Source organism: Lepisosteus platostomus, chromosome 4 (genome assembly GCF_059453375.1).
Source record: "Lepisosteus platostomus isolate fLepPlt1 chromosome 4, fLepPlt1.hap1, whole genome shotgun sequence".
In the NCBI taxonomy this organism is placed as follows: domain Eukaryota; kingdom Metazoa; phylum Chordata; class Actinopteri; order Semionotiformes; family Lepisosteidae; genus Lepisosteus; species Lepisosteus platostomus.
The window spans coordinates 9,941,326-9,954,375 of NC_142614.1; the positions used below are offsets into that span (position 1 = coordinate 9,941,326).

The following is a 13,050-nucleotide window of genomic DNA, read 5'->3' on the forward strand; positions in this document are numbered from 1 at the left end:
GGCTTCATCACTCTGTTCTTCTCCCCACTTATAGCTGCACTCTTGAGGGGAATTCCTATTATGATGATGATTAATTATTATTATTATTATTATTATTATTATTTTATTATTATTATTATTATTATTATTATTATTATTATTATTATTATTATTATTATTATTAGGCACCTGCAGGGGGAGGTGTTTCCCTCTCGGAAACAGTCCCCACACCGGAAACTCTTCCAGGCTGTCTGGCGCGGGCTGTTTCCGGCGCAGCGGCTATGCAGTAACGGTTTCATGACGGAACGTGGTGCATCGTCACTCGTACTCATGTTTCCCGAGAACCCAGAAACCTTCAGACAGAGCAGGATTTGGAAATTGCATCGATACCCTAAAAGCGATTGATTCTGAGCTGCACCTGTGCTAAACTGATAACCTCTACTGTCCTGACAGAGCTGTACATACAAAGAAAAAGCAGCTTTACCAGGACAATTTGCATTATTTATTACTATTCACGTTTTATGCACATCTCGTCTCTGATAATATCGCCTGACGTCATCACTGCTGGTGTATTTGACCCTTAGGGTAGGCACCAGATCTGTGATTACTACTACTACTACTGCTACTGCGCAGTTGATCAAAGCCAAGGTTTTCAATAGTTGCGACTGAGAGTAAGTTAAAAAGGCAACTTTTGGAATGCTGATTCCTCGCTAGAAACAGCTCCCACTCGAATATTTAAATAATGGATTGGCGACTGTTTTGACGATAAAGTATGAATATTTGCGTTTCCTTAAGCTGATTTCATTATGAAAGCTGCTGATACTCGTTACCTTCAAGACGCAACATCTAAATTCCGTTCTGGCTCAAGGCCTTCATTTATTTGGAGCGTACACTATTCTTAGACCTGAATGCGGAACGTAACTGTGTCCCCCCTCCAGGGAGTTTGTAGTTCAAGGGAAGAATTTCACCAGCGGAGCCGGTAAAGTAACTGACAAGTAGAAAGAAATGGATTTTAACTGAAGACGTTTAAAAATTGAAGGAATTTGTTTTTACATTAAAATATCAGATAATCCAGCTCGGTTCTTTAAGGTTTGGGACTTTTATTTTGAAATTCTCAGTAGGCTCTCTGACGGGAAGTTCCTTTTCTATTGGCGGCTTCACGGAGCTCGCCCACAGGAAGTGCGTTCCTGTTGCTTCTTTTAAAAAAAAGTTTTTAATTTAAACATCAGAAATACACAAAAGGAGACAAAATATTAAAACAGATACAGAAAATAGACACTTCACAGCCAGCCTAGCGCTGCTCTGACGCGTCTGCTCGGCGTGAAAGAGGTACCGCTCTCTGCAGTGCCGAACGCCTGACCTGTGTTAAATATGAACACTACTTGCTGCACAGGGTTCTCTTTAGGGCAGAAAGAAATGTCCTCATTTCAGGAGGAGTTCTAGATGCTGTATTACCACGGGGATGCGGAGAGGGGAATATTGGGTCATCAGTTTCGCCCGATACACTCACGCTTCTGTTTTGTTCTTCAGCTGTGTATAGTATAATAAAGTTGCTTATGCTATACGCTTTAGGATAGGCGAATACAATCGGTCGTTGGCTGGAAATGAAACTATTTAGGAAAAGATCAGAATAGAACTACACTCTGGCTGGTACCAATAGTGTCGAGGGAGATTCATTGGCATGAATGATGCTATATCAGTGCGAGGAGTTGTGTTTGTTATTTATAATGCCTGGTGTCAGGACAGGTCAAGAATGATGAACAGTTTGCTGTGTTTTGATGTCAGCTAGTTTCCCCATGAAAGAACTTCTAGTTGAATTCTGCAAGTTCATTTTCCTATCGTGATGTTTCAAGTAAAGATTGATCATTACCAATTGAGAATTAACCTGCTCCAGGGACCGGAGAGGAGCTGTGAGTAGGTTCAGTCCAGATCGACCAGTACGAATTGAGAATCAACCTGCTCCAGGGACTGGAGAGGAGCTGTGAGTCGGTTCAGTCCAGATCGACCAGTACGAATTGAGAATCAACCTGCTCCAGGGACTGGAGAGGAGCTGTGAGTCGGTTCAGTCCAGATCGACCAGTACGAATTGAGAATCAACCTGCTCCAGGGACTGGATAGGAACTGTGAGTCGGTTCAGTCCAGATCGACCAGTACGAATTCAGAATCAACCTGCTCCAGGGACTGGAGTGGAGCTGAGTCGGTTCAGTCCAGATCGACCAGTACGAATTCAGAATCAACCTGCTCCAGGGACTGGAGAGGAGCTGAGTCGGTTCAGTCCAGATCGACCAGTACAAATTCAGAATCAACCTGCTCCAGGGACTGGAGAGGAGCTGTGAGTCGGTTCAGTCCAGATCGACCAGTATAAATTGAGAATCGACCTGCTCCAGGGACTGGAGAGGAGCTGTGAGTCGGTTCAGTCCAGATCGACCAGTACGAGGAGCGGAGCCTCTTGTTCGGGAGACCGGACGTGTTTGTGGTATTAACCTCTGCCTTTCTCCTTCTGCTGTTGCAGTAGAGGCGTGCCCCCTGGCCCGTGGACGGCCATCGTGAGGAGCTGGAGGGATGGAGGGGGACCCGGGCGTCCACCTCGGACTGCCGCTGCCCGAGCCGGAGGGGGACATCAGCCGCTGTGCCCTGATCAGGGGGCCGTGCCGGTACTTCCACTACGGCTGCGACGGCCACGACGACCGGGGGTGGGGCTGCGGCTACCGGACGCTGCAGACCCTCTCCTCCTGGGTCTGCCTGAACGGCGTGACCGGGCCCGGGAGCAGCACGGCCGCCCCGCCCAGCCTGCCCGAAATCCAGCGGGCCCTGGTCGCCATGGGAGACAAGCCGGCCTCCTTCCTGGGGTCCCGCGACTGGATCGGGGCCTGCGAGGCGGCCATGCTCCTGGACCACTTTCACGACGTCCCCTGCCGGGTCCTGCACGTCCGGCCCGGGCCCGAGCTGCGGGACGTCGCGGGCCAGCTCCACGGGCACTTCCGCGCGCACGGCTCGCCCGTCATGATGGGGGGCGACCGGGACAACGCCTCGAAGGGGGTGCTGGGGGTCTGCGACGGGAAGCGGGGGAGCTACCTGCTGGTCCTGGACCCCCACTACTACGGCGCCACGCTGGACGGGCCGGCGGCCCAGAGGGGGGGCTGGGTGGCCTGGAGGGGGCTGGGCTCCCTGGACTCGGGCTCCTTCTACAACCTCTGCCTGCCCCAGCCCCCGGGGAGGTGAGCCGCAGGGGGGCGGGCGGATCCACCGGCGAGGGGGCCCGTCAGGGGGGCAAAGGGGGAGCCCCTACAGTCCTGACTGTTTCCGCTGGGGGGGGGTTAGAGCCGTGGCCCTGTGTGGTAACTCGGACCCCGCCGAGGGGGCAGCCGGTCGCGGACGGTACCGCGGTGTTGCGATCCTGCGCTCGGAGGGCATGTGGGCTGATGTGCCCCTGACAGTGTTCTGATCGACCGTCCTCGGCAGCAGCTGATTAAACCTGCTGTGACTACAACACCCTGCTGTAAGTGTGTTTGTATGGCAGTAATGCGCTGTAGCTCCCCTCCTGCAGGGTCTGGTGCTGGCGTCTGCACTCTCCTCCGTCCTCCGTTACCAGTTAACCCAGTTAGCCCAGTCCTCCCAGTTCTTCCCCGGAGCAGCCTCGTGGGGCTTCTCTCTCGCAGCTGATCGCACAAGACCCCTCCCCGTGTCACAGGCCTGTGAGCCCAGAGGGAAGTGTGACAGCCGCGTGGTTAATTAGAGCCGATGTGTGAGTTCTAGCCGAGGCCCCACCAGAAGGGAGTCTGTGAGTGACCCCTTGACCCCTGCTCTAGCTCGGGGCGCAGGGACTGCTGGGAGTACAGTCACGGTGCCAACGACCTCCAGCATCCAGGATGTGAGCATCCGTGTCAGGCCCTGCGTGTGCCGGAGCTGCCTTTCCTCTCTGGGTGCCACTGTGCCCGTGCAGCTGCTCCATCTGCCCCCTCTGACTCTCTTCCTTTCCTTTGGTCTCTCCTCCCCTCCCTTATCTCTAACCTGCTCTCCCTCCCTCCCCCTCTCTCTCTACCTCGTCACATGAAGAGTCCCATGACTCTCCGGCTAACAGTCACGGGCAGGAAAAAACGGGGTGTGTGCCGAAGGGGGGGGTTGACAGTGGGGTGTGAGGTTCTCCGCAGACAGAGGCGCGCCGTGCTCTCCTCGACTCTCCCCTCCCAGCGGCGGGGATAACAGCGACAGCGCGGAGGCTGTGCGTTCACCTTGCAGTCCCGGCATCGGCGGTCGCAAGAGGATGCTCTGCCGCGTCTAGGTGCCCGTGTGCGTGTGCGTGTGCGGGACAGGGCGACCTCCCTCTGCGTCCCAGCGGCGGCACAAGTTGTGTGAAGTGAAGCTGCTACTGCCGGCTAAGCACAGGCGGAGGCGCCCCGCACCGACCGAGCGGTCCCGACACCGCTCCCTCCACCGAGCTCGCCCGCGGAGGCGAGGACCTTAAGGTAAGGGCGTAGTTTTTATTATGATTGCTTGAAAAAAATAAAGAAATTCGGCCTCAGAAAAGCGCGTGCGCGCGCGAGCAGCCCCCCGCTCTTTGCTCCGTTTCCTCTCCCCCGTGCATCCTCGCCAGTGACCCCCCTCGTCCTCCCCCGCAGCACCGAAATTATTCACGGCTCTCTTTCTCGTCCTCACTGGGACGCCGCTCGCAGGGACCGTGGCGGCGAGGCTGCCCGGCGCGGTAACTCGGGCAAACGCAGCAGCGGAAGAGACGCGTCACCTCGCCCGGCGCCGCGCAAACCGGAAACAAAACAAGAGGCAGCGGGCCGGCCGGCCGCTGTCAAAGAGTCTGAAAATAAGAGACGCTAATGATGACGAGGAAGCGCCTGCACCGCGGTCCGAAAGGGATGTTGCTGTCGACATCCTCAACATACAGAACACCCTGGTCCTGTCGGCCCCAATGTACCGAAACTATTTTCCCCGCCCAGTCCGAACTGCGATATCGGTTCCGAGCCCTTCCCGGCTGGGCCGACCCTCTCTCGTCTGTTAGCCGTGCTCAGGTGGCCCGCAGAGGGTCGCTTTCCGTGGTAGCTCGGGCTCAGCCGGCAGCGATCTCGGTTCCCCTTTTGTTCACGCTGGGCTGTTGACCAGTTCGTACAGCCGCGCCCCTGTCGGTTCCTGCGGGTTTGCCTGTGGCGCTTGACAGAGAAGACGGCGGTGTGGCAACGCCGGGTTCCGCAATCGCCGCGGTTAGCCCACCGGTAATGCGGTGCGCTGTACCGGGGCGTGCGGCGTCAGCGTGAGTCGCCTGAAACGAGCACGTAGAGGTGAAGAGCAGAAATAAGCGGGGGGACAACAACGTTTCGCCTGCTAGACAGTTTCCGCACGAGGCTCAAAGGCGAACATCGCCTATTTCGTGATTTGTCTCGCGTGGAATGGCCTGTACTCGTTGTGTACTGACGGCGCGCTGCAGATTTGAGTCGGCGTGGGAACACGCCTTCGTGCCGTTTGCCGCCGCAGACAGTTTTTGGGGTCGGTTCTGGCGCAGTTACAAGTCCCTGTCCTCTCGCTGCGTCTCGCCCCCCTGCTCCCATCTCTCTGGGGCAAATGCAGCGAGCTGAGAGGTGGCGCACTAACCGGGGATGATACCGCCTCCGCACTGAACTCGTACGCCAGGTCAGTAGGAGCCGGGCCGCTGAAAGGAGTCCCCAGCTCCGTGTTAAAACTGATCTGAATCGCAGGGGCCCCCGCTCGAGTGACAGCTGCCGCCCTCTAGTGGACGGGACGCAGTCCTACTCTTGCTGTAGGGTGCTAGCCAGTGTGCCCTCACTCTCCTCTCTCTCTCTCTCCCTCTCCCTCAGCCATGTCCAGGGAGAGCTCGCCCCTCCTCAACTATGGGCTGTTCGGCGTGTCGGGGGGGAGCGCCACAGCCCCCGGCGGCGCCAGCCGCAGTCTGGGCACGTTCTTCGGCGTCATGGTGCCGACCGTCCTGTCCATGTTCAACATCGTGGTCTTCCTGCGCATCGGTGAGGCCGCGGCGCACAGCGCTTTGATGGGGGGTGGGGGGGAGTAGGTAGCAGGAGTAGGGTTGGCTCAGGTATAAACGCAGAGACGACAGCAAGACCGGGAACTTGTACAGCGCTTTCCTGGACACTCCACTCAGAGCGCTTCATAGGTCATTTTGATCCCCTCCCCCACCACCAGTGTGCAGCCCCACCTGGATGATGCACCAGTACTCTCCCCACACACCAGCTCTCAGTGGGGAGGAGGGCAGAGTGATGAAGCAATGTTCAGAGAGGGGGATATCAGGAGGCCATGACTGGTAAAATCCAGGGGGAAATTAGACCAGGACACCAGGTCAACACCCCTACTCTTTTCAAGCAAGGCCCTGAAATGTTTCATGACCATAGAGAGTCCCCATTACCAGTAAAGGGCTTTGAGTGGAGTATCCAGAAAAGCGCTACATAAGTATAAGGAATTATTACGAATAACTGTTGGTAACACATTCTTATTGTTGTTAAGGCTTTGTCGTGGGTCAGGCTGGACTCCTGCAGGCTCTGCTCATGCTGGGCGTGGCCTACTTCATCATCTTCCTGACGATCCTGTCCGTCTGCGCCATCTCCACCAATGGGGCAGTGCAGGGGGGCGGGGCTTACTGTATCCTTTCCAGATAATATGGAGCTGAGCTGACATGCTGAAAGACTCCTCTGCAGGCTGAGTTTGTCCACTGATAGTTTTACCCTTGACTATACGTGTCAGTCATGATCAGCCGGACTCTGGGCCCGGAGTTTGGAGGCAGTATCGGCCTGATGTTCTACCTGGCCAACGTGTGTGCCTGTGGGGTCTACATGCTGGGGCTTGTGGAGGCCATACTGGATGTCTTCGGCAAGGTGCCAGGTCAGAGGTCAGGGGTCGTAGATCTTCCCTTTTTTTGAGTCTTGCATTTCTGTTTTTGTTTCCATCTCCAGTCCCCTCCTTTCTTCTCTGCCCTCGCTGGTTCTGTCCATCCTCGCCCATTCTCTGTCTCTCTCCCCCAGGCTCCTCCGAGCACGACGCCCTGCGTGTCCTGCCCCAGGGCTACTGGTACAGCCTGATGTACTCATCCGCTCTCCTGCTGCTCTGTCTGCTCGTCTGCCTGGTGGGGGCGAAGGTCTACTCCCGTGCCTCCTTCTTCATCCTCCTCATCGTCACCCTCTCCCTGCTGTCCATCTTCATTAGCCCCCTGGCCTTGTCCCCGCGCAGCTTCTTCATCGTCCACCAGGACGGCGCCAACATCACTTACAATGCCAGCTACACAGGCTTCAATGCCACCACGCTGAGGAGCAACCTGTATGGTGAGGGAGGGCGGTGGTGGTGGTTGGGGGGGTGGGATTGGGCAAGGGAAGGAGGGTCACGGGGGGGGGGGAAGGAGGGAGAGGCAGAGGAGCAGGCCCAGGGGACCTGCAGCGAGACTAAGGCTCTTTCTGTCTGTCCCCTCCCTCTGACCAGGGAACTACTCCAGAGACTACACCACGGCCAAGATGATGACCTTCGCCACTGTGTTTGCCGTGATGTTCACCGGCTGTAAAGGAATCATGGCCGGGGCCAACATGTCTGGTATTGCTCTCGTTCCTGGTAGTCGTGACAGCCGTCGTCACGGCAGCAGCAGCTGCCGCAGTGACGTTGCTAACAGCCTCTCTCTTCCTCTGTCCCTCCGGCTCGTCTCTCTCCAGGGGAGTTGAAGAACCCCAGCCTGTCTATTCCCAAGGGCACCATCATCGCCGTCTCCTACACCCTCGTCATCTACCTGTTGCTCTTCTTCCTCGTCAGCTCCACCTGCGACAGGTCTGCAGCCCCGAGCACTCCTCTACTCTGCTGTCAACACTTAGCGAGGCAGTTCACGAGAACAAACCAGGGGTTACAGACAAGAGGGGCTGTTCGGGTATCTAGCATTGTTAGCTGGCAGCTGATTGATCCAGTCATCTTCCTGAGGGACCCAAGGGAACCTGCTTCCACGACTCAACTGGGCACGGCTTGCTCCACACTCCTGCCACTGTCTGTGTAAAGAGGTGTCCCCACCCCCCGGTCTCAGTTCTAATGTACTACCCAGTGGTTGCCACTGGTTTGCGTTTTCCTTTTTGTTTGGCTTTGTCACGAATGCTTGAGGATTCTGAATCCTTGGATCGAGTTGTCAGTCACTCGTGGTCTTCTCGGCTCCAGGCTAAAGATAGAGACCCTGATCCTGTCGCTGTCTGTGCTCCCCAGGGTGCTGCTGCTCCAGGATTACGGATTTTTCCAGCGGATCAACGTGTGGCCCCCCTTCGTGATCATCGGTGTGTACTGTGCCTCGCTGTCGGCCTCGATGGGCACGCTGATCGGAGCGTCGCGGATCCTGCACGCCCTGGCCAAGGACGAGCTGTTCGGTGAGGCGGGACAGGGGCAAGGCAGGACGGGGCAGAGTGAGGCAGAATGAGGCAGGACGGGGTGAGGCAGAGCGAGGCTGGACAGGGCAGGACAAGGTGAGGCAGAGCGAGGCTGGACAGGGCAGGACGGAGTGAGGCAGAGCGAGGCTGGACAGGGCAGGATGGAGTGAGGCAGAGCAAGGCTGGACGGGTCAGGACAAGGTGAGGCTGGGCAGGGTGAGGCAGAGGGAGGCTGGACGGGGCAGGGTGAGGCAGAGTGGGGCACAGCGCGGCAGGGCAGGGTGAGGCAGAGTGGGGCTCAGCGAGGCAGGGCACGACAGGGCTGGGTGAGGCAGAGTGAGGATTGATCTGTAGTGCACTGAGGTGGAATAGCCGTCTGTTTTTCTTTGGTCTTCCAAAGTACAAGAGAAAGAAACCAAAGAAAACGTTCTGAAAAATCTGACACTGAGGCAGTGAAGGAGACTGGGAGAGCAGGCTGTAAGAAGGAGGGAGAGATGACAACAGGGTTTGAAACAGGCCCAGCTGCATGAAGTGCTATGTGGAATTAGATGTCAAGTTCGATTATTGATTATTGATTGTGGGTTTTGTTCTGTTGCAGGACGGCCCCTGGCCCCGGCCAAGGTGACGTCCAGCTCGGGGAACCCCTGGGTGGCCGTGCTGTACACCTGGGCTCTGGTGCAGGTGAGCGTGAGGGAGGTGGGGGTGGGGAGCACGGGGGCGATCAGGGGAGGGGGAGCGCCGTGACTGACGACTGGTTTGTGCCCAGGTGGTGCTGTGCGCGGGTCAGCTCAACGCGCTGGCCAGCCTGGTCACCGTGTTCTACCTCCTGGCGTACGCAGCTGTCGACCTGGCCTGCCTGGCGCTGGAGTGGGCATCGGCTCCGAACTTCAGGTGAGTCGCACCTGCGGACACGAGGGGGAGAGAGAGGCGTTTCTGCCCGGCTGGCGCCTTGTCCCTCTGCCTGTCTGCTCCCTCCTCCAGCCCGAGCTCCTTCTCTCTGTTTCTCTCCTCTCCCCCAGGCCCACGTTCCAGCTGTTCTCCTGGCACACCTGCCTGCTGGGCCTGCTGAGCTGCGTGGTGATGATGTTCCTGATCAACGCAGTCTACTCCTCCGCCAGCATGGTGCTGCTGCTGCTGCTGCTGCTGCTCCTCCACTACCGCGCCCCCACCAGCAGCTGGGGCTACATCAGCCAGGCCCTCATCTTCCACCAGGTACGCAGACCGCTCTGTCAAGCATGGTCTGTGGCATCTCTGCACGGCCTGGTCTGTGGCATCTCTGCAAGGCCTGCTCTGTGGCATCTCTGCAAGGCCTGCTCTGTGGCATCTCTGCACGGCCTGCTCTGTGGCATCTCTGCACGGTTTGGTCCGTGGCATCTCTGCACGGCCTGGTCCGTAGTATCTCTGCACGGCCTGGTCCGTAGTATCTCTGCACGGCCTGGTCCGTAGTATCTCTGCACGGCCTGGTCCGTAGTATCTCTTCACGGCCTGCTCTGTGGCATCTCCGCACGGCCTGGTCTGTAGCATCCCCGCACGGTCTGGTCTGTAGTATCTCTGTACAGACTGGTCTGTAGTATTTGGTCTGTAATATTGCTGCACAGCCCAGTCTGCAGTCTATCTATACGGACTGACTCTCGCTGTGTCCAGGTGCGGAAGTACCTCCTGATGCTGGACGTGAGGAAGGAGCATGTGAAGTTCTGGCGGCCGCAGGTCCTGCTGATGGTGGCCAACCCCCGTTCCAGCTGCCAGCTCATCAGCTTTATCAACGACCTCAAGAAGGGGGGCCTGTTCATCCTGGGGCATGTGCAGCTGGGGGACCTGGGTGAGAACACTGACCAGTGCACATGGGGACACTGGAGGGCTGCAGAGCTCTGGACAGCCTGTACCTCAGTACCTTAGTGTGTCGGTGTCTTAAAATCAGCTCCTGTAACTCTGTTCTACTATATTGCTTCTACTATACTGTTCTACTCAGTCTCATTACTGCATTACTCTACTGTTGTGTCCAGTGTGTATTAAATGTTCACTTTCTCTCTCAGTGCAGTGTTAATGGACTGTAGTGTCCAGTGTGTCTGTATTAACCCCTCTCTCTCAGTGCAGTGTTAATGTACTGTAGTGTCCAGTGTGTCTGTATTAACCCCTCTCTCTCAGTGCAGTGTTAATGGACTGTAGTGTCCAATGTGTCTGTATTAACCCCTCTCTCTCAGTGTAGTGTTAATGGACTGTAGTGTCCAGTGTGTCTGTATTAACCCCTCTCTAAGTGCAGTGTTAATGTACTGTAGTGTCCAGTGTGTCTGTATTAACCCCTCTCTCTCAGTGCAGTGTTAATGGACTGTAGTGTTCACCTCTCTCTCAGACACCCTGCCTTCAGACCCAATACAGCCCCAATACAATTTCTGGCTCAGCCTGGTGGACAAGCTGGGGGTGAAGGCGTTCGTTGACCTCACGCTGTCGCCCTCTGTGCGGCAGGGCACCCAGCATCTCCTGCGGATCACCGGCCTGGGTGAGCAGAACGGTTTACAATTTGGTAGCAAGGTTTTTACAGCAGAAAAATCAGTACCAGCATTATTAAATATAAAAACCACAGTAGCAGTACTAGGAACACTATTTGTAAAACTAGCGTATGTTAGCAATATTGGAACTATCGAATGTAGTAATTATTTTAATATTCACAGCAGCAGTACGCAGCAGCAGTGGCAGTATTAGGACTAGTACAGGTAGACTCCCTGTGACCGTGTCTGCACGATTGAGGACAGGAGGATGAGCCCTTCTGTTTTACTCTGCTCCCTCTTACTCTCTCCATTTCCCTCTCTCTCCCCTCTTTCCCTTTTCCTCTCCCTCTCTCTCTTTCTCTCCCACCCTACCCTCTCCCTCTCCCTCTCTCCTCCTCTCTCTCTCTCCCTCTCTCTTTCTCTCCTCCTCTCTCCTCTCTCCAGGCGGAATGAAGCCCAACACACTGGTCCTGGGTTTCTATGACAACTGCGTGCCAGAAGACTACTTCCTGCAGGACCCTGTCTTTCGGAATGTGACGGAGGGAGGCGGGAGAGGAGGAGGAGGAGGAGGAGGAGGAGGGGGGGACAGTTTTGGGGTGGACATCCCCTCACTGCAAGCCCACTTCCCCCCCGTGCGGGACGCAGAGTCCAGCCGCTCTCTGGCGCCGGACGAGTACGTCAGCATCATCGCGGACGCCATCAAGATGCAGAAGAACGTGTGCCTGGCCCGCTACTTCTTCCAGCTGGAGGTGGAGAGGGAGAGGGGGCTCGGGGGGTGGAGGAGAGGAAGAGAGAGGGAGAAGGGCAGCATCGATGTCTGGCCCCTCAACCTGCTGCGTCCCGAGAGCAGCGGCTTCGTGGACGTCTGTAGCCTCTTCCTGCTGCAGATGGCCTGCATTCTCAACATGGCCACGGGGTGGCGCCGCGCCCGCCTGCGCATCTTCCTCTGCGTGGAGTCGGAGTCTGGCGACCAGGGCTGGATGGCCAAGGAGGAGAAGCTCCGGGAGCTGCTGGGGAAGCTGCGCATCAGGGCCACCATCCGGATCGTGGACTGGGACACCGTGGCCCGGCTGCACTGGGGGAAGAAGCCCCGGGCCGCCACGCCGGGGGCAGGGGGCGGGGGTCAGGGTGCCGATTTCGATGGCTCGTCCCTCGCCACCGCGCCCTCCGCGGCCTGCGCCACGCTTCCAGGACCCGTGTCGGACGACTTCCTGTCCGCGCTCAACAGGCTGCTGCGGGAGAACAGCGGCGACGCCGTCGTGCGCTTCCTGTACCTGCCCTGCCCCCCCGCTGACACCAGCCAGCTGCAGAGCTACCTGTCCCAGCTGGAGGTCATGACCCGTGACCTCGGCCCCACCTTGCTCATCCACGGTCTGACCCCGGTGACCTGCACTGACCTCTGACTGGCTTCCGACAGCCGGCCTTCCCACGCTTTCTCTGGCTCCGACTCTTATTTTGTCCCCGACGTCAGCCGTCCAATCGGAGCTTGCTGTTGTCTTCAAGGAGCCAATGAGAGCGAGCGCCTGTGGACTGTGTTGCTTGTCCTGTATAAACTGTGTACATACGAACTCTGTATATAAAACCTGAGCTTTTGAGCTTTAATTTGTGTGATGAGCAGCACAATACCAAATTCACTTCATTATTCTATTCTTATATATATTCGTGCAGTAGATAAGAATAGTATTCTTAATAATAATACTATTTTTTAAATTAATCTGTGCCTCACCTCAACGCCCACCTTGTCTTAAAAGGGATGCCTCTGTATCATCATTTTCAGATCCCCTCTGTTCCACATTCAGATTATGTCCCTTCTGCCTTTGCAAAAGCACTTTGGAAATTTAAAATTTAACTAAAACCAGCTTCTTCCAGGGAGTTAGCTTTGACACAGCTTTGGCACTGAACACCAGCGGACAGTAGCTCGTGCCCTGCGTAGCTTTGCCCGCGTTGCAAGCACAGAGCCTTACTCAGACGCTCATGGGCAGACAGGGGTAGGAAGGGGATTTAAATCAGGCAGAACGGGGCACTGCCCTGCAAGCGGATCCAACAGACAGAAAAGTCCAGACTGTTGGTTCTCATGGAGGTCTGGCTCGGGAGAAAGCTGTGTCAAAAAAATGAGGTTTAAAAACTTTAAAAATTGTAATGAAATTCAGATGGGACCAAAATACAGGCCAGCCCATTCGGTTTCAAACGCACCATGGCAACCGCGCCTCTTAAACCTCGCT

At 56.3% G+C, this 13,050-nt stretch overlaps 2 protein-coding genes across 10 annotated transcripts; both read left to right on the top strand.

Moving 5' to 3' along the window:
* The first annotated feature begins 256 nt into the window (after positions 1-256).
* Positions 257-3,469, top strand: ufsp1 (UFM1-specific peptidase 1). Of its 7 annotated transcripts, none has more exons than XM_088628302.1 (2): positions 257-436; positions 2,492-3,469. In XM_088628302.1, exon 2 carries the CDS (start codon positions 2,542-2,544, stop codon positions 3,199-3,201), a length of 660 nt encoding a protein of 219 aa, XP_088484428.1. In that variant the 5' UTR covers positions 257-436; positions 2,492-2,541; the 3' UTR covers positions 3,202-3,469. The 7 variants fall into 7 exon arrangements, with proteins under 7 accessions (XP_088484428.1, XP_088484424.1, XP_088484426.1 ...); XM_088628298.1 differs by lacking the exon at positions 257-436 and adding an exon at positions 443-650; XM_088628300.1 differs by lacking the exon at positions 257-436 and adding an exon at positions 681-958.
* Positions 3,470-3,607: 138 nt separating this feature from the next.
* Positions 3,608-12,430, top strand: slc12a9 (solute carrier family 12 member 9). Of its 3 annotated transcripts, none has more exons than XM_088628293.1 (14): positions 3,608-4,445; positions 5,802-5,966; positions 6,463-6,597; positions 6,700-6,837; positions 6,978-7,274; positions 7,429-7,536; positions 7,653-7,764; positions 8,185-8,342; positions 8,941-9,023; positions 9,109-9,233; positions 9,362-9,554; positions 9,987-10,161; positions 10,693-10,839; positions 11,273-12,430. In XM_088628293.1, the coding sequence occupies exons 2-14, from the start codon at positions 5,804-5,806 to the stop codon at positions 12,229-12,231; spliced, it is 2,793 nt and encodes a 930-aa protein (XP_088484419.1). In that variant the 5' UTR covers positions 3,608-4,445; positions 5,802-5,803; the 3' UTR covers positions 12,232-12,430. The 3 variants fall into 3 exon arrangements, with proteins under 3 accessions (XP_088484419.1, XP_088484420.1, XP_088484421.1); XM_088628294.1 differs by lacking the exon at positions 3,608-4,445 and adding an exon at positions 4,649-5,616; XM_088628295.1 differs by lacking the exons at positions 3,608-4,445; positions 5,802-5,966 and having other exon boundaries at positions 6,700-6,844.
* The last annotated feature ends 620 nt before the right edge of the window (positions 12,431-13,050 follow it).